Source organism: Macaca fascicularis, chromosome 19, assembly GCF_037993035.2.
Source record: "Macaca fascicularis isolate 582-1 chromosome 19, T2T-MFA8v1.1".
Lineage (NCBI taxonomy): Eukaryota > Metazoa > Chordata > Mammalia > Primates > Cercopithecidae > Macaca > Macaca fascicularis.
This window is the reverse complement of record NC_088393.1, coordinates 5,400,361-5,420,028: the sequence shown is the minus strand read 5'-3', so window position 1 is coordinate 5,420,028 and position 19,668 is coordinate 5,400,361. Positions and strand designations below refer to the sequence as shown.

The following is a 19,668-nucleotide window of genomic DNA, read 5'->3' as shown; positions in this document are numbered from 1 at the left end:
GACCCCTCCGGGGCCAGGAGCCTTTCCAGCTCTCGACTCTGAGGCTCCACAGGGCCCAGAAGATAAGCACGACAGGGTTGCCAGAGCCTCCTGTGCAGAAAAGGCCATGGGAAATGGTGCCCACCGCCCATACCCCGGCCAAGGGTGGGGGACTCTGCCATGGTCAGCTGGGAATCACCCACAGCTTCCGGATCCGTGGCTGCGGGCATCAAGGATGATGCCTGGGCGGCCTGATGCACCAGCACATGCCAGACAATCTCAGGATACACAGGAACTTCCCCTCTGAGCCCACATGTGCATGTGTGTGCTTTTTTGTTTTGTTTGTTTTTAAGACGGAATCTTGCTCCATCACCCAGGCTGGAGTGCGGTGGTGTGATCTCGGCTCACTGCAGCCTCAACCTCCTGGGTCTAAGCCATCCTCCCAGATAGCTGGGACCACAGGTGCATGCCACCCTGACTGGCTATAATTTTCATTTTTTAAATTCTGTTTCTGAGACCAAGTCTCACTCTGTTGCCCAGGCTGGAATGCAATGGCACGATCTCAGCTCACTGCAACCTCTGCCTCCCACGTTCAAGTGATTCTCCTGCCTCAGCCTCCCAAGTAGGTGGGATTACAGGCACCTGCCACCATGCCTGGCTAATTTTTGTACTTTTTAGTAGAGACGGGGTTTCACCATGTTGGCCAGGCTGGTCTTGAACTCTTGACCTCAGGTGATCCACCTGCCTCAGCCTCCCAAAGTGCTGGGATTACAGGCATGAGCCACCACACTCAGTCTTATATTTTTTTTAGAGATAGGGTCTTGTTATGTTGCCCAGGCTGGTCTCGAACTCCTTGGCTCAAGTGATCCTCCTGCCTCGGCCTCTCAAAGCCCTAGGTTTACTGGTATGAGCCACTGTGCCCAGGCTGGTGTGTGCTTTTATTTAAATTGTTCCAGCCGGGCACAGTGGCTCACTTCACACCTGTAATGCCAGCACTTTGGGAGGCCGAGGCGGGTGGATCACGAGGTCAGGAGATCGAGACCATCCTGGCAAACACAGTGAAACCCTGTTTCTACTAAAAATACAAAAAAATTAGCCAGGCGTGGGGGCGGGCACCCGTAGTCCCAGCTACTTGGGAGGCTGAGGCAGGAGAATGGCGTGAACCCGGGAGGCGGAGCTTGCAGTGAGCCGAGATTGCGCCACTGCACTCCAGCCTGGGCAACAGAACGAGACTCCATCTCAAAAAAAAAAAAAAAAAAATTTGTTCCGTAGTTCTATTTGGTTTGTTTCCTTTAATTAAATCTCAAATTTACAAGAGTCCAGACTGGCTGGACAGCCCAGCAGGGACACGTAGACTTTTGCACATTGATGTCTCAACAGCACACAGTTCCATCGGGACTTCGTGAGAGAATCAGAATCCACGTAAGTTCTTGAAGGTCTGTCTGTCGGCCTAAGATAAGCGGAAAAGGTTGCCTTGGAAGCGTGGGGTAGAGGTAGGAACAGCTGGCTCTCTGGCCAAGACCTTTGGCTTTATCACGGAAGCAAAAACCAAACCACAGGAAACCTGCTTCGAGTCTGGGGTCAGGATTTCCTATCAGTGAGTGCGGCAGGCCAGGGAGAGGCGAAAGGGAGTGGAGAGGACTGTGGCAAAAGGGAGAGGGGCAGCCCCTGCACAGCTTCACCAGGGGTCAGTGCAGGCTCGGATGGCCCCGACTGGCAAGTTTGCAAGAGAAACTCCAAATCCGGACGGGTGTGTGTGATCTTGGTTTTTAAATGCTGGCACGTTTCAAATGTCTCAAATACTGGATGGAGCCGGCTAGACCTACCTTCTCACCGAGTAAGGCCCACAGGCCCCTGCGGCAACCTCTACCCTCTATAGACGAGGTTCTGCAAAACAGTCATGGGACCTCGTTTCCCCTCCCCCACAGGCACCCAAAATAACCTTCCTGACCTGCAGCACCATTTTGCAACCTTTGAGAACCCATGCCCCCTGCTGACAAACAAAACTGGCAAATAGACTCCACCACAGCACGCCTCCACGCCCCGAGCTAAGAATTGCGGCGCCTCTGGGTAGTACCAGAGCCAAGATGACGGCTGAGCTTTGCTTTCTTGGGTCTGTCTTATAAAAGCAACATGGTTGGCTGGTTGGTTGCTGATTCTCCAAACATGAAATCAGGATATTACAAACGTGCACACTTTGTGAGGCCGAGGGAGGTAGATCGCTCGAGCCCAGGAGTTTGAGACCATCCTGGCAACATGGTGAGACCTTGTGTCTACAAAAAATACAAAGATTAGCCAGGTGTGGTGGTGCACGCCTGTAGTCCCAGCCGAGGATCACTTGAGCCTGGGAGGACGAGGCTGCAGTGAGCCGAGATTGCACCGCTGCACTCCAGCCTGGGCGACACAGCGAGACCTTGTCTCAAAACAATAAATAAAATGTGCATACATCTCAGGTGGTTTCCCCTACCCCTGGGTGGGGGGCACGCTCCATCCCCTCCCACGTGACAGTCCCTGGATTGGAGCCGTTCTCCTCCTGACCCAGGGCAGAGGTCTCCAGTGTCATGCAGGCATCCTGGCTGAACGTGCCAGCGTTCCCTGGAGCCTTCTTGAGTGGGGGCTTCCAGGACCAAGTCCTATGGACTGATGGGCTTCATGCACATTTGTTCTCATTCAGTTCTCTGGACCACAAGTCTGAGATGAAGGTGTGGCCATGGCTAGGTCCCTCCAAGGCTGAGGGGAATCTGCCCCAGGCCTCTCCCAGCTCCTGGTGGTAGCTGGCATCCTTGGCCTTCCTTGCATGCATGTCTGTGTCCAAATCCTTTTTTTTTTTTTTTGAAGACAGGGACCCACCCTCACTCAAGCTGGAGTGCAGTGGCACGATCATTGGTCACTGCAGCCTCTAACTCCTGGGGTCAAGTGATCTTCCCTCTTCAGTCTCTCAAGTAGCTGGGACTATAGATGCCCACCACCACAATAATTTTTTTTTTTTTTTTTTTTTTTTTTTTGAGACTAATCTCACTTTTTCACCAAGCTGGAGTGCAGTGGTACAATCTTGGCTCACTGCAACCTCTGCCTTCCAGGTTCAAGCGATTCTCCTGCCTCAGCCTCCCCAGTAGCTGGGACCACAGGCGCCCGCCACCACGCCTGGCTAATTTTTGTATTTCTTTTTTTTTTTTTTTTTGAGACGGAGTCTCACTCTGTCACCCAGGCTGGAGTGCAGTGGCCGGATCTCAGCTCACTGCAAGCTCCGCCTCCCGGGTTTACGCCATTCTCCTGCCTCAGCCTCCCGAGTAGCTGGGACTACAGGCGCCTGCCACCTCGCCCGGCTAAGTTTTTGTATTTTTAGTAGAGACGGGGTTTCACTGTGTTAGCCAGGATGGTCTCGATCTCCTGACCTCGTGATCCGCCCGTCTCGGCCTCCCAAAGTGCTGGAATTACAGGCTTGAGCCACCGCGCCCGGCCTAATTTTTGTATTTCTAGTAGAGACGGTTTCACCATGTTGGCCAGGATGATCTCAATCTCTTGACCTTGTGATCTGCCCGCCTCAGCCTCCCAAAGTGCTGGGAGCCACCACCCTCGGCCCACCACAATAATTTTCTTTTCTTTTTTTTTTTTTTTTGAGATGGAGTCTCGCTCTGTCGCCCAGGCTAGAGTGCAGTGGCACGATCTCGGCTCACTGCAAGCTCCACTTTCCAGGTTCACACCATTCTCCTGCCTCAGCCTCCCGAGAAGCTGGGACTACAAGCGCCCTCCACCATGCCCAGCTAATTTTTTTTGTATTTTTAGTAGAGACAGGGTTTCACCATGTTTGCCAAGATGGTCTCGATCTCCTGACCTCGTGATCCGCCCGCCTCAGCCTCCCAAAGTGCTGGGATTACAGGCGTGAGCCACTGCACCCGGCCTTTTTTTTTTTTTTTTGTAGATATGGGGGTCTCAGCATCTTGCCCAGGCTGGTCTTGAACTCCTGAGCTCAAGCAATCCTCCTGCCTCAGCCTCCCAAAGTGCTGAGATTACAGGAGTGAGCCACTGCACCTGGCCCCAATTCCCCCACTTTTTTTTTTTTTTTTTTTTGAGATGGAGTCTTGCCCTATCACCCAGGCTGAAGTGCAGTGGCACGATCTTGGCTCACTACAAGCTCCACCTCCTGGTTCAAGCAATACTCCTGACTCAGCCTCCCGAGTAGCTGGGACTGCAGGCACCCGCCACCACACCTGGCTAATTTTTTGTATTTTTAGTAGAGATGGGGTTTCACCGTGTTAGCCAGGATGGTCTTGATCTCCTGACCTCATGATCCGCCCACCTTGGCCTCCCAAAGTACTGGGATTACAGGCGTGAGCCACCGGGCCCTGCCCCGAGCCCACTTTTTTTAAGGACCCCAGTCCTTGAATTGAGGCCCACCCTACTCCAAGATGACATCCTCTGAACTAATCCCATTTGTAATGATCCTATTTCCAAATCAGATCATCTTCTGGTCCTGGGGGTTAGCACGTGAATTTATGGATGGGGCGGGGGGGTGGGGGTGCCGCGATTTGCCCCCTAACTAGTCCTTGTGTGCGGGGATGAAAATCCCAAGCGACGTCACCAAGTGGGAAGCAGCAACTTTTGACTTTTACATCAAGCGACCCAGGGGTCGGCGTGGCCCAGGAAGTACAAATAGGGGTGGAAGGTGGTCCCCAGAGTAGGGCCCCAAATTCCTCTCCCCATTGGGCGGAAGCCAGGAGAAGAGGTGACATCCGTGTCTGAAACAGCTGCTACAGATGGCTCAGCGTCCTCTCAAAGGGGCCAGGTCACCCACCTGTCTGGGGGAGTTCGACCGGAGTCCGATTGGGAGAAAAGAGGTGGAAAAAACCCACAAAGCCCACCGCGCCCAGCAGAAGAGCCCCAGAAGGCGCGAGGGGCGCGGTCGGGCGGCCCCGGGGCTCAGAGGCTGCCCTCGTCCAGCATCCGGCCCAGGCCCTCGCAGATCCTGCGCAGGTGGGAGCGGTAGGGCTCGGCGGGGCCGTAGAGCGCGGCCAGGAAGTCGCAGTCGGCCAGGTGGCCGAACACGTGGTTGATGCGGCCGTGGGACTTGGCGGTCAGGTGGGGGCCCACGGCCTGGTGCAGCAGGTCGCGGCACTCGAGCAGCCCGGCGGCCAGCACGCGCCGGTCGAAGGTGAAGTCCACCTGCTGGAAGCTGACGGCCGTCATGGCCAGGCAGCGCGCCCGGTGGCGGAAGCGCCGCAGCAGCGCCAGCTCCTCCCCGCCCAGCTGGTCCCCGCGCAGCAGCAGCCCCAGCTTCAGGGCCACCTTCACCAGGTTCTTGAGCATCTTCTGGGCCTCCTTGCGGCTGCGCGTGAACTCCCTGGTGGCACGGTACAGCTCGTCCAGCACCTCGCTGCTGGTGTCATCCACCAGCACGGCCACCACTGCCTTAGATGCCATCTTACTCAGGAGCTTCTTCTGCGCCTGCAGAGCCAGACTCTTGGTGTTGAAGGTGTCCATGGCCTGCGGGGGACAGGGACCAGCCATCAGTTTCGCACACTGGGGCACTCACACAGAAGAGGTGACACCACCACAGACCCCAGAGGGCCTGACAGAATGTGTTTCTTTAAAAAGTGTCATGCTGGACGCAGTGGCTCACGCCTGTAATCGCGACAATTTGGGAGGCCGAGGCCAGCGGATCGCCTGAGGTCAGGAGTTCGAGACCAGCCTGGCCAACATGGTGAAACCCTGTCTCTACTAAAAATACAAAAATTAGCCAGGCTTGGTGGTGGGCACCCATAATCCCAGCTACTTGGGAGGCTGAGGCAGGAGAATCTCTTGAACCCGGGAGGTGGAATCTCTTGAACCCAGTGAGCTGAGTCCATGCCACCGCACTCCAGCCTGTAATTCAAGCCTGTGGTCCCAGTGCTTTGGGAGGTTGAGGCAGGTGAATTGAGGCCAGGAGTTTGAGACCAGGCTGGGCAACATAGCAAAACCCTATCTCTACAAAACAAAATCAAAAATTTTATTTTTTATTTATTATTATTTGATTATTATAATAGAGAAGGCCCTTCTGAAACCCACTATCTGTAGGGCCTGACACCAGCCCTCAAACTCACCATTTCCTTGCTATGAGCTGAGAAGGGGTTCAAGGTGATCATTACAGGGGTTCCGTTCCATACCCCTAGGTCCAGCTCAACACTCCCCACCCTCACCCCACAGCTCTGTGAGATGGGGTTCCAAGTAAGCCCCAGACTCCAGGCTGCTCAGGGTGGAGGAGCCCCGTTACTATGGCAGTGCCTTCAGCCCCACTGCCCCCACGGGGTTTGTTTGTTTATTTATTTTTGAGACGGAGTCTCGCTTTGTTGACCAGGCTGGAGTGCAGTGGTGCGATCTCGGCTCACTGCAAGCTCCGCCTCCCGGGCTCACGCCATTCTCCTGCCTCAGCCTCCTTAGTAGCTGGGACTACAGGCGCCCGCCACCACACCCAGCTAATTTTTTGTATTTTTAGTAAAGATGAGGTTTCCCCATGTTAGCCAGGATGGTCTCAATCTCCTGACCTCGTGATCCGCCTGCCTCGGCCTCCCAAAGTGCTGAGATTACAGGCGGGAGCCACCGCGCCCGGCCTCCACAGGGTTTATCACAGGCATGCCTAAGGCCTTCGACTCCAAGTGAGCCAGGGGGTGATGGGTTCACAGGCAGATATTTGTGGGGCTTCTGGGAAGGCATGGCTCCGATGATTCCTCCAGCAGGGAAACACTGACTTGGACAGCCCCTGTCCAGGCTGGGGCAGGGGAGGTGGCCAAGGTGAGAGGCTGGCCAGCTCTCGAGGCACAAGAGCCAGGCCTCTGACTGCAGAGCCACCTCCCTGTCCCTGTCTGCTCCTTTTCTCTGTCCACTCTGCCCTGTAGCCTGCCCAATTTCCCCGGCCCTGGAGCTTCCCCCTCCACCCACCTCCTTCCTGCAGCTCCGGAATTCTTCCTAAATCTCAGAGTGGGGCATAGCCCTTACCTGCTGATAACCAGCTGACAGCTCCCCGAAGCTCCCAGGACCAAGCCCCATACCTCACTTGGAGCCCTGACTCTTCCCTGTGGACCCCAATACCCTACGACCCTGTCTCCTCCCTGGTGAACTCCTATACATCCCCCAAAGCCCTGGCCCCTAAGCCCCTGCCTCTTCCCAGGTGAACTCCTTCCTATACATCCCCAAAGCCCTGGTCCCGAAGCACCTGCCTCTTCCCTGGTAAACTCCTATACATCCCCATCACTTTGGCCCCCAAGTCTCTGCCTCCTCTGAGATGCAGGTGTCCCAGGCATCCCCACTGCTCTTCTGCTCCCCGGCTCTGCACCCCCATTGGTCTGCCTCACCCCAGGCTGCAGGGGAGGTCATGGGCCCGATTCCTTATCCACAGCGTCCCTAAAGACTCCAGAAACATCTGCTGAATGAACTGGGGGAGGAGGGAGGGCCTGAGACCCGCCCCCGGTCTCCCTCACTGCCCCAGGCCCTGCTCAGCCTCCACTCCCACCCCAGCGCCAGGCTGCCAGTCTCGGAATGCCATGTGGGCACCCACCTACCCCAGGAGCCCCCACAAAGCAGGTCTTTGTGTGAGTTCAGACTCCGGGAGAAGTTCCAAACCCTCGGCCGCCCTCTGAGGTCAGGGCAGGCACGGGAATTACTGGATGGGCCGCCCCTGCCCTCTGACCTCGGTCACCAGACCCTGGCTCTGCGCAGAAAAGGGGTGCTGTTGACTCAGTGCCACGTGGCAGGCCCTGAGTCAGCGACATATGCCCACTTCATCACCCCCACCGTGTACTAGGCAGGTTGCTTGTTTTGCAGAAGAGACCACAAAGGCTCAGAGAGGCTGAGCCACTTCCCCAAGGCCGCACAGCAATACAGTGACCACTGGCTCCCAACGCCCTTGAACCCCAACTCCCTCTGCCTTCCCCATCTAACACCCTCAACTGGCCCTGAGTCTTAGAGGGCAACCCTGATATTTAGGGCCTGCTCCCAGCTCTGGCCTCTGCAGCAAGCAACTTAACAACGGGTCTCAGTTTCCCCATCTGAAATACGGGGAAGATCAGAACTAACTCTGTCCTGGGGCAGAAGCTTGTGACCAAACCCCCAATCTCCACTAAGCTGTGAGCTTCCTCTGAAGAGGCTGCAACCAGTGCCTGGAATTCCGCCCTTCCGTGCCTCTCAGCTGTGTGAATTTGCAAACCTAGTTCTATCTCAGTGAGATTCCCTGTGCGAAAAAAAAAAAAAAGCTGGCCGGGCACGGTGGCTCACACCTGTAATCCCAGCACTTTCGGAGGCCGAGGCGGGCAGATCACGAGGTCAGGAGATCCAGAACATCCCGGCTAACACGGTGAAACCCGATCTCTACTAAAAACAAAAAATTAGCCGGGCGTGGTGGCTAATAGTCCCAGCTACTCGGGAGGCTGAGGCAGGAGAATTGCTTTGAACCCGGGAGGCGGAGGTTGCAGAGAGCCGAGATTGCACCACTGCACTCAAGCCTGGGCGACAGAGCGAGACTCCATCTCAAAAAAAAAAAAAAAAAAAGCCACACATGGCTGGGCACGGTGGCTCACGCCTGTAATCCCAGCACTTTGAGAGGCCGAGGCAGGTGGATCACTTGAGGTCAGGAGTTTGAGACCAGCCTGGGCAACATGGTGAAACCTCATCTCTACTAAAACTACAAAAATTAGCCGGGCGTGGTGTGGTGGGCTCCTGTAGTCCCAGCTACTTGAGGGACTGAGACTGAAGAATCGCTTGAACCCAGGAGGCATAGGTTGCAGTCAGCTGAAATCATTCCACTGGACTCCAAGCCTGGGCAATGAGAGCGAAACTGTATTGCAAAAAAAAAAAAAAAAAAAAAGTCTGCAGATTTCAAGAGCGAATTCCCGAACCCCTGGGTCCCGTCTCCCCAATTCATAGATGAACAAACCGAGGGGACTCAAAGAGGAAAAGGCCTTTCTCTGCATCTGGGGATGAGGTCCCTGGACCCCATCGGCCCTGGAGCCCACATCTTTCTGCCCATCTCAGGAGCTGCATGACCCCAGGCAGGGCTGTGCCCCTCCCTGGGCCTTGACTTTCCCATCTACGAGTCGTGAGGCTGGAGAAGTTGATTCTGGAGGGGAGTCAGGCCTGTTTACAGCTTCAGGAAGGGCCTGGGCTCCCAAAAGCAACCCCCGCCCCCTACAAGGCCAACAGGAAGAGGGATGGGGGCAAGCAGCTGTGGCCTCCCTTCCTGACCCCACACTCCGAAGACCATTGGGGCAGCCCCGGTCCTGCTGACACCTGGCGCGGCCCAGCTGCCTGGCCTTCCCCTTCCTCCTCCCTGACCCATTGTTCTGCCAGAAACGCTCCCATCCAGGCAGCCAGACAGGAGGATGACTGCTCTCCCAGGGGAACAGCCGAGGACCAAAATAAACCTGGGTCTTCCTTCCTGCAGGAGGCGGTGTAGCGGCCGCATCAGCCCTTACAGGGCAGGGGCCTTCCCAGGGACTGCCTGGGGCCTAGGGGCATCACCCTCCAAATGCCAGGGCACCCCGTCATCACAAGCACACACAGCCCGCTACAGCTTCTGGGATTCGGGTGTTAACACCCATTCAGTGGCTTGACAAGCATTTATGGAGCACCAACTGTCCTGGGGCAGAAGCTCGTGGCCAAACCCCAATGTCCTGAACCAGTGACGTGTGCCTATTTGTCATTCTCACCTGGTACTGGCCAGGTGGCCTGTTTTGCAAAAGAGACCACAAAGTCACTGGGGATACAGCAGCGCCACTGCACTCCAGCCTGGGTGATAGAGTGAGACTCCGTCCCAAAAAAAAAAAAAGCTTCCAAATGTCTAAATTGGCCCTCTAAGAAATACCGTTGGCCGGATGCGGTGGGTCACACCTGTAATCCCAGCACTTTGGGAGGCTGAGGCGGGTGAATCACCTGAGGTCAGGAATTTGAGACTAGCCTGGCCAACATGGTGAAACCCTGTCTCTACTAAAAGTACTAAAATTAGGCTGGGCGCGGTGGCTCATGCCTGTAATCCCAGCACTTTGGGAGGCTGAGGCGGGCGGATCACAAGGTCAGGAGATCGAGACCATCCTGGAGAACACAGTGAAATCCCATCTCTACTAAAAATACAAAAAATTAGCCGGGCGAGGTGGCGGGCGCCCGTAGTCCCAGCTACTCGGGAGGCTGAGGCAGGAGAATGGCATGAACCCGGGAGGCAGAGGTATAAGAGAGTCGAGATTGCGCCACTGCACTCCAGCCTGGGTGACAAGAGTGAGACTCCGTCTCAAAAAAAAAAAAAAAAACACTGTGTTCCCCTGCTGGAAGGAGGAGGTACCAGTAACCAATAAATAGAAACCAACAAGTTAATTTGAGAGAGAGAGATGGGCCACGGGGGCGGGGGATGAAGGTCAGGGTAACCAGGAGAGCCTCTCTAGGGAGGGGCTGGGCTGGTGGAGCTGGGCCTGCAATGACAGGGTCTGCGGGAAGATGCTCCAGGCAAAGGGTGCAGCCTGTGCAAAGGCTCTGGGGCAGGGCTGTGTCACGCTTGTTACAGGAACAGCCAGGAGGCTTCAGCCCTGTCCACAGCCCGTCCAGGTCCATCCACAGCGCTGAGGTCTCCCTGCTGTGACCCTCGACAGATCCCATGCATGGGGATAGCTTTCCCATCTGCAAAATGGGTGACCAGGTACCAACTCCCTGGCTCCCTTGATTATTTCCCTGGTCCCTATATTCTTTTTTTTTTTTTTGGAGACGGAGTCTCACTCTGTCGCCCAGGCTGCAGTGCAGTGGCGCGATCTCGGCTCACTGCAAGCTCCGCCTCCCGGGCTCACGCCATTCTCCTGCCTCAGCCTCCAGAGTAGCTGGGACTACAGACGCCCGCCACCTCGCCCGGCTAATTTTTTGTATTTTTAGTAGAGACGGGGTTTCACCATTCACAGGATGGTCTCCATCTCCTGACCTTGTGATCTGCCCGCCTTGGCCTCCCGAAGTGCTGGGATGACAGGCGTGAGCCACTGTGCCTGGCTCTTTTTTTTTTTTTTTTTGAGACAGAGTCTCACTCTGTCGCCCAGGCTGGAATGCAGTGGCACCATCTTGGCTCACGGCAACCTTCGCCTCCTGGGTTCAAAAGATTTACCTACCTCAGCCTCCCGAGTAGCTGGGATTACAGGAGCGTGCCACCACGCCTAGCTAATTTTCGTTTTTTTTTTTTTTTTTTTTTTTTTAGTAGAGATGGGCTTTGGCCATGTCGGCCAGGCTGGTCTTGAACTCCCGGCCTTAAGTGATCCACCCGCCTCGGCCTCCCAAATTGCTGGGACTAAAAGGTGGGAGCCATCATGCCCAGCCTTAAGTATAAGTTTATATTCTCCCTCATTAAGTAATGGCTGCATTTAACAACCAGATAGCAAAATTCCTGAAAACACAGGTGGCGGCTCTGGTGAGCTGGCTGCAATTATGTGACAAGTCCCTGCCATCCCCACCCCTGTCCCATTAATTCTTCATGCCCCTCACAGAGAGTGTCAATAATTGATGGGTCTGCTCAGCAGGGCCAGCCCAGCCGCTCCATCTGTCTTGTCACAGCCCCGACTGTGCTCCGGGAGTCCGGGGGGCTTCAGGTCTCTTCCCACTGAGGCCAGTGATCCCAGGCCTCACCCCACCAACTCCCAGGGTCCCACTGCACCAAGCCCTTTAAGACCCATGACTCACAGGCTGGGCGCGGTGGCTCACGCCTGGAATCCCAGCACTTTGGGGGGCGAGGTGGGTGGATCACCTCAGGTTGGGAGTTCAAGACCAGCCTGGCCAACATGGTGAAACTCCATCTCTACTAAAAATACAAAAATTAGCCGAGTGTGTGTGTGTGTGGCACACACCTGTAATCTCAGCTACATGGGAGGCTGTGTCACGAGAATCGCGGAGGGCCCGATTCTCTGGGGGGCGGAGGTTGCAGTGAGCTCCACTTCACTCCAGCCTGAGAAACAGAGTGAGACTCTGTCTCAAACAGAACAAAACAAAAAAAAATCCATGACTCAGGCCTTGCAAGTCGGTGTCCATTTTATTTTTATTTATTCTTTTTTTTTTTTTTTTTAAGACAAGGTCTTACTCTATTGCCCAGGCTGGAGTGCAGTGGTACCATTATAGCTCACTATAGCCTCGACCTCCTGGGCTCGAGTGATCCTCCCACCTCAGCCTCCTGAGTAGCTGGGACTACAGGTATGTGCCACCACGCCTGGTTCTTTTTTTTTTTTTTTCTGTAGAGATGGCATCTTGCTATGTTGCCCAGGCTAGTCTCGAACTCCTGGGCTCAAGTGATCCTCCTGCCTCGGCCTCCCAAAGTGCTGGGATTGCAGGTGTGAGCTGCCATACCTGGCCAGTGTCCATTTCATTTTATTTTTGTTTTGTTTTTTTGAGACGGGGTTTCGCTCTTATTGCCCAGGCTGGAGTGCAATGGCGCAATCTCAGCTCACTGCAACCTCTGCCTCCTGGGTTCAAACTCCTGCCTCAGCCTCCCAAGTAGCTGGGATTACAGGCATGCACCACCACGCCCGGCTAATTTTGTATTTTTAGTAGAGACGGGGTTTCTCCATGTTGGTCAGGCTGGTCTCGAATTCCTGACTTCAGGTGATCCGCCCACCTTAGCCTCCCAAAGTGCTGGGATTACAGGCATGAGCCACCGTGACCAGCCAATTTTATTTTCATTTATTTATTTTTTGAGATGGAATCTCGCTCTGTTGCTCAGGCTGGAGTGCAATGTCGAGATCTCAGCCCACTGCAACCTCCACCTCCTGGGTTCAAGCGATTCTCCTGCCTCAGCCTCCCAAATAGCTGGGATTATAGGCACCTGCCACCATGCCTGGCTAATTTTTGTACTTTTAGTAGAGATGGGTTTTGCCATGTTGGCCAGGCTGGTCTCAAACTCCTGAACTCAAGCGATCTTCCTGCCTCAGCCTCCCAAAATGCTGGTATTACAGGCGTGAGCCGCCACACTTGGCCAGCGTCCATTTTAGTTATGGCAAAAGAGAGAGGGGAATCTGTTGGCCCAAGTTGGGGGTGACATCAGTTGTTCTCAAACTGGGTTCCCCAGAACCCTCAGGACCACCGTACGGATGGGCAGGGTCCAGCTGCCTGCTGGGTTGTGGCAGGGAGCCTGGACACTTTCCACTGTGGCCAGATTTCCACTGGAGAAAGGGTTCGAGGGCCAAACATGAATATCAGGTACCCACAGCTCATGGCTCTGCAGAGGAGGGGACAGGCTTGCCTCAGCCCAAGCAATAGGTTCTTACACTGTAGAGAAGCCTAGGATCACCTGGCAGGAGGTGCATCCAGCCCCTAAATGTGTCCCAACGCAACCCACTTCTTCTTCTTCTTCTTCTTTTTTTTTTGAGACAGAGTCTCACTCTGTTGCCCAGGTTGGAGTGCAGCAGCGCGATCTCGGCTCACCGCAACCTCCGCCTCCTGGGTTCAGGCGATTCTCCTGCCTCAGCCTCCTGAGTAGCTGGGATTACAGGCACCCACCACCATCCCTGGCTAATTTTTCTATTTTTAGTAGAGAAGGGGTTTCACCATGTTGGTCAGGCTGGTCTCCAACTCCTGACCTCAGGTGATCTGCCTGCCTCAGCCTCCCAAAGTGCTGGGATTACAGGCGTGAGCCACCATGCCTGGCCTAATGCAACCCACTTCTTACCTCCCCCACAGCCTGGTCCCCTTGTCTCCTGGCACCATCTATCCCCATGCCCCCGGTCTAGCCTTCCTGTAGCAGCCAAAGGGTGCCAGTGAGTACCTGAGTCAGGTTCTATCCTTCCCCTGCCAACCACCCTCCATGGCTCCCACTTCCCTTGGGGTCAAAGTCAAGTGTTCCTGGCAACCATAAGAATCTGCACACCATGCCCTGTCCCCTCCCTGCCCTCTCCTCTACCCTCTCTCCTTCTCCTCACCGCTCCAGCCCCATGGGCCTCCTTGCTGCTCATCCATCATGCCAGGCGGCATCCTGCCCCAGGACCTTTACACAACCTATGCCCTCTGCCTAAGCTGCTCTTCCCCCAGGTCTCTACATGGCTGTTTCTTTCTTGTCATCCAGGTCTGGGTTTACATGGCCCCTCCTCAGGAGGCCCTCCCAGATCCCCCGTCTATTTTATTTATTTTATGTGTATATATTTTTTTAATTTTTTGAGACGGAGTCTCACACTCTGTCAACCCAGGCTGGAGTGCAGTGGTGCGATCTTGGCTCACTGCAACCTCTGCCTCCCGGGTTTAAGTGTTTCTCCTGCCTCAGCCTCCTGAGTAGCTGGGATTACAAGCACCCACCACCACACCCAGCTCATTTTTGTATTTTTAGTAGAGACAGGGTTTTGCCCTGTTGGCCAGGCTGGTCTCGAATTCCTCACCTCAGGTGATCCGCCCGCCTCGGCCTCCCAACGTGCTGGGATTACAGGCGTGAGCCATGGCGCCCAGCCAATTCTCTTCTTTTTCTTTAAGACAGGGTCTCACTCCTGTCACCCAGGCTGGAGCGCAGTGGTGTGATCTCGGCTCACTGCAGCCTCAACCTCCCTGGGCTCAGGTGATCCTCCCACCTCAGCCTCCAGAGTGGCTGGGACTACAGGCCCGCGCCACCACACCTGGCTAATTTTTTCTTTTTCTTTGTTTTCAGTAGAGACAGGGTTTCACCATGTTGCCCAGGCTGGGAAATTCTCTAGATGGACCTGCAAGGTTTTGGTTATGGGGAAACTGAGTCAGAGAGGGTCACGAGCTTATAAAGCAGTGATGTGGCAGAATCAGAATTTGAACCCAGCCTTTAACCTAGCGCAATCCTTTCCCCATCCTAGTCCACAGCACATTTGAGGTTCAAGTCTCCTCTCTCCCAGAGCTCACCCCAGAGGGGAAGGATGGAAGCCTTAGGAAGCTTCTAGAAGCACTGTGTCCTGTAATCCCCTCCTCGGGCCTTTGACAATGTCTTGCTGAATCACCCCCACCCCTCAAAGCACCCTCCCTCCCCCCAGTTATCTCAGCCCCTTTCCACAAGAAAAAGGAGATGACCAGCCCCATTGGACAGATGGGGAAACTGAGGCCTAGAAGCTGGGAATTTACAAGATCCCAGGAACTCTGCCAGAGGTCCCTGCGTCAAAGCTCGGGTGGGTGTGATTCCAGGGAAGTTGTCTGCTGAGGGGTGTCGGGGGATGCTGGGAAGGGGCAGGCAGGCTGTGGAACCAGGCGGTTCCTCCCTCTCGATCTGCCTCCTCGCGCCCCTCCCTGTCTGTAACACCTGAGGCTGTACCTGGGCAAGTGTGAGTCATTTTTTAGCGCTGACGTCTCTCTGGGAGAAGTGTTTCCCCGTCAATGGCTGGAGTTTTATCCTCAAGGCACCCTTTCGTGGCCCCATTGGACAGACAGGGACACTGAGTCCTCTGGAACCCACCATACTGAATTGTCAGGCAATCAAAGGACCCCTCGCCCACCTGGGCTGACCCCTGGAGGAACGGGGACGAGGAAACTGAGGTTCTGGGGGCACCTGACAGTTGGCCCAAGGCCACACAGAGGGAGGGGCACACGGCGGGGCCTCAGACCTGCACCCGTCTGCAGAGCCGCTTCCTTTAGGGACCCCCTGGTACCCCACGATTAGAGCAGGATTCAAGTCCCCTCCAGCCCATAGTCCCCCCAGGGGTCTAAGCACTCACCCGCCACCTGTGTCCCAGGCTGCTCCAGCCTCTGGCCAGTTCCCAATTCACCCAGGTGTTTGTGTGGCTGGAGACAGCCCTTTGTTCACTGTTTCCATAGGTACAGCGTCCCTGAACGGCCCCTCCTCTGCCCCTCCCAGCCCTTGCCTATGCAGGTCCTGGGCCGGCCCATACAGGGAGCTTGTTATGTTTCAAAGTTGGCGCCCTCGGACCTGCCGTGGTGGCAGAGGGCATAGCCCATGCAAAGGCCCTGAGGCAGGACCTCGCCTGGGGTGCTGGAGGAACAGGAGGAGGCCAGTGCGACTGGGGCAGAGCCACGGCGAGGGTCAGGGGGGTTACAAGCAGGGCCTGTATTCCTGCACCTGATCCCCCAGCAGTCGTAATTCGGTGAGTTACGACCCACTCCTGTTTTACAGATGAGGAAACAGGCTCAGCAGAATTGAAAAACTGGTTCAAGGTACCATGCGGGTGGCAGAGTTCAAATCTAGATTTGCCCAAGCTCCGCCACGACTGGGCTGACCCCACTGGGACCTCCCGAGGCGTTCACCGCCCCCAGCTGAGCTGGGACTGGCTCAGGAAAGAACCTCTGGTAGCCTGTTTACACCTAGAGCTGCTCCTCCCCCAGCCCTTCCCCCCACCATAGAGAAGGTGCTGGAAAATGTGAGGATGCAGAGAAAACAGATTCTGTCCTTCCTGTGTCCCCACCTCCCTGGCCAAACATTGGAAGCATTGGCCTCTTTCTAGGCCTTAGTTTACCATCCCAGGAAATGGACCTAGTTCGACTTCACAGAAAAGGCCAGGAGGCGACAGACGTCCTTCAGATCACCTGCCAATTACCTTGGCAGCGACGGTCCCAGTTCACAGCTGGCAAAACTGAGGCCACGGCCCCACAGGCCACTTGGGAGTTCGTTAGGGGCCAGTCCGGGTGGGCCTGGGCGGGCCTAGGCCTGGCTCCCCGCCACCGATGCCTGGTTTAGCCAGAAGCTACAGTCAAAGCTACAGTCATGCCCACCTCCGCATGGCTGGCCCAGCTGCCCACCTCCTGGAATGCCCTCGGGGTTCTGGAATCTGTCCTGAGCACCTGTGGCCCTGCAGTTAAAGGGGGCAGAGTCCACTAGATTCCACGGAGGGGTGGGGGTGCTGGTCCCAAGCAGAGCCCCACGCCAAGGGGGGCAATTGAGACTCAACCTGTCTCTCCCTAACCTATACAGCAAGAGGGACAGAGAGACAGAGGGAAACTGAGGCAGGAATGCAGACGGACAGGCGGCGGGGTGCAGAAGCATTACCGGGCGGGAGAGACAGGGCGGCCAGGTGGTCCCCGGGATGCGCTGAAATAGGGGGCGCCCCGGCACTTCTCGCTCACCTGCTCTCGGAGCAGAGTCCGTGCGTCCAACCGTCGGGGGTCAGTCCAGCCGCCTCCGTGGGCTGGGGCCGTTGCCGCGGCAGTGGGAGCAGCGCCGGAGCGGGGCCGGGGCCGGGGCGGGGCGGCAGCGCGGCCCCGCCCTCCACTTGCCTCGCCCCTCGGCAGGACACGCCCTCCACTCGCCCCGCCCGCAGGAAGGGACCGGAGAGTTGCCAGGCATGGAGGGCGGGCCGAGCGCTTCGGATTAGCCAATGACAGGGGGGCAATGTACGAAGAGGCCAATGGAAGCAGGGCACTGCGACGGGAGGAGGTGGGGGAAGGGGCGGAGCCTGGGGCGGGGTCAGGCGGGTCTGGGGGATTCCTCCGGAATAGCTAAGGGGCCCGGATGCGGGGGCGAGGCCGTAGTCGGGGCGCCGGCCACAGAAAAGGGAAAAGATAAGAGTATGAGACAGACGGAGAACCTGGGGAGGGAGGCACAGAGGCACCAACAGGAAGAGACCGGAGAGCCAAAAGGCAAAACAGAGCAACCACGTGGTTCTGCACGGGCCCCTTCCTCCTTCTGGGGCTCAGTTTACCCACCTGGGTAATAGGAATTTCGGCAGAAGCATGTTTCTCAAAGTTCGGCCTCGGGGAACCTTTCGCGTCAGAGAGGCAATGTAAAAATGCATTGGGCGCGGTGGCTCACGCCTGTAATCCCAGCACTTCGGTAGGCCGAGGCGGGCAGATCACGAGGTCAGCAGATCGAGACCATCCCGGCTAACACGGTGAAAGCCCGTCTCTACTAAAAATACAATAAATTGGCCGGGCGCGGTGGCTCAAGCCTGTAATCCCAGCACTTTGGGAGGCCGAGACGGGCGGATCACTAGGTCAGGAGATCGAGACCATCCTGGCGAACACGGTGAAACCCCGTCTCTACTAAAAAATACAAAAAACTAGCCGGGCGAGGCGGCGGGCGCCTGTAGTCCCAGCTACTCGGGAGGCTGAGGCAGGAGAATGGCGTAAACCCGGGGGGCGGAGCTTGCAGTGAGCTGAGATCCGGCCACTGCACTCCAGCCCGGGCGACAGAGCCAGACTCCGTCTCAAAAAAAAAAAAATTAAATTTAAAAAAAAAAATTAGCTGGGCGTGGTGGCGGCGCCTGTAGTCCCAGCTACTCAGGAGGCTGAGGCAGAAGAATGGCGTGAACCCGGGAGGCGGAGCTTACAGTGAGCCGAGATCGCGCCACTGCACTCCAGCCTGGGCGACAGAGCGAGACCGTCTCAAAAAAAAAAAAAAAAAATGCAGGTTCCTACTAGGCGTGGTGCCTCACACCTGGAATCCCAGACCTTTGGGAGGCCAACGCAGGAGGATCCCTTCAGCCCAGGAGTTTGAAACCAGCCCAGGCAACATAGGGAGACCCTGTCTCTACAAAAAAAGAACAAAAGAAGTTAAAAATTTAAAAATACAGATTTCTGTGCCACTAGAAGGGATGAATGTAACCCAGGGTTGTGGGGCTAAGATCAATCTTTGGGGTGAGGTGGAGGACGCCTGGAGACACCATCAGAGGATCGCCAAATCCAGCCTCAATTTCCATAGGAATGAGCCTGCAGGACACACAGGAGCTCCCCGGCTGCGCAGCGCCAGCTGGGGTCCACCAGAGAGGATGCAGCTGTGAGTCCTGGGAACCAGGCCCTGGAGCTACTCCCAGGCCCTCTGCGGCTCCATTTCCGCTCTGCAGCCCCAACTCTGGGTCCGGGTTGGGGCTGGGGCCTAGGGAGCCCATAGCAGCCTCGCTGTTTCTTCCTCCAGGAAGCCAGACAACAAATTGTTGAGGGCCTGTTGTGTGTCCTGACCTTCACCCGGGATTCAGGAAGACCGTGGCACAGGCCTCAGGAGGCAAAAGTAAGTTAAATGTCTCATTGGCCGGGCCCGGTGGCTCACCCCTGTAATCCCAGCACTTTGGGAGGCCGAGGTGGGCGGATCACCTGAGGTCAGGAGTTTGAGACCAGCCTGGCCAACATGATGAAACCCCGTCTCTGCTAAAAATACAAAAATTAGCCGGGTGTGGTGGCACATGCCTGTAATCCCAGCTACTCGGGAGGCTGAGGCAGGAGAATGGTGTAAACCCGGGAGGCGGAGGTTGCAGTGAGCTGAGATCTGGCCACTGCACTCCAGCCTGGGCAACAGAGCGAGACTCTGCCTCAAAAATAAATAAATAAATAAATAAAAATAAAACATACAAAAATACAAAACAAAAAAAAAAATTAGCTGGGCGTGGTGGTGCACGCCTGTAGTCCAAGCCACTTGGGAGGCTGAGGCACGAGAATTGCTTGAACCCTAGAGGCCGAGATTGCAGTGAGCCAAGATCGTGGCACTGCACTTCCAGCCTGGGCTACAGAGCAAGAGTTCATCTTAAAGAATAAAAAATATGAAAAAATTAGCCAGGAGTGATGGTGCACGCCTGTAGTCCCAGCTACTTGGGAGACTGAGGCACGAGAATCACTTGAACCCAGGAGGCAGAGGTTGCAGTGAGCTGAGATTGCACCACTGCACTCCAGCCTGGGTGACAGAGCAAGACTCTGTTTCGAGAAACAAAACAAAACAAAACAAAACACCTTCTTATTTCATTTTGGAGGAGGAGACTGAGGCCCAGAGAGAGGAAGTAACTTGCCTGAGGTCACACAGGCACAAGGTGGTAGAGTCAGGAGTGACTG

General features: G+C 55.8%; 1 protein-coding gene and 1 long non-coding RNA gene across 3 annotated transcripts; both read right to left on the bottom strand.

The window, feature by feature from the left end:
* Nucleotides 1-1,256: 1,256 nt before the first annotated feature.
* On the bottom strand, nt 1,257-4,218 carry LOC141409186 (uncharacterized). The gene is made up of 2 exons (XR_012428264.1): nt 3,441-4,218; nt 1,257-3,127 (listed from the first exon to the last, which is right to left on the bottom strand). It is a non-coding gene; the product is annotated as an uncharacterized lncRNA (long non-coding RNA).
* A 347-nt stretch (nt 4,219-4,565) lies between these two features.
* Nucleotides 4,566-17,103, bottom strand: TNFAIP8L1 (TNF alpha induced protein 8 like 1). Of its 2 annotated transcripts, none has more exons than XM_005587579.5 (2): nt 16,978-17,103; nt 4,566-5,463 (listed from the first exon to the last, which is right to left on the bottom strand). In XM_005587579.5, the coding sequence occupies exon 2, from the start codon at nt 5,458-5,460 to the stop codon at nt 4,900-4,902; it is 561 nt and encodes a 186-aa protein (XP_005587636.1). In that variant the 5' UTR covers nt 5,461-5,463; nt 16,978-17,103; the 3' UTR covers nt 4,566-4,899. The 2 variants fall into 2 exon arrangements, with proteins under 2 accessions (XP_005587636.1, XP_005587637.1); XM_005587580.5 differs by lacking the exon at nt 16,978-17,103 and adding an exon at nt 15,615-15,663.
* Nucleotides 17,104-19,668: the final 2,565 nt, after the last annotated feature.

Excerpts from the sequence above, each read along its gene's own strand:
- TNFAIP8L1 (XM_005587579.5), bottom strand. The coding sequence starts at position 5,460 with ATGGACACCTTCAACACCAAGAGTCTGGCTCTGCAGGCGCAGAAGAAG.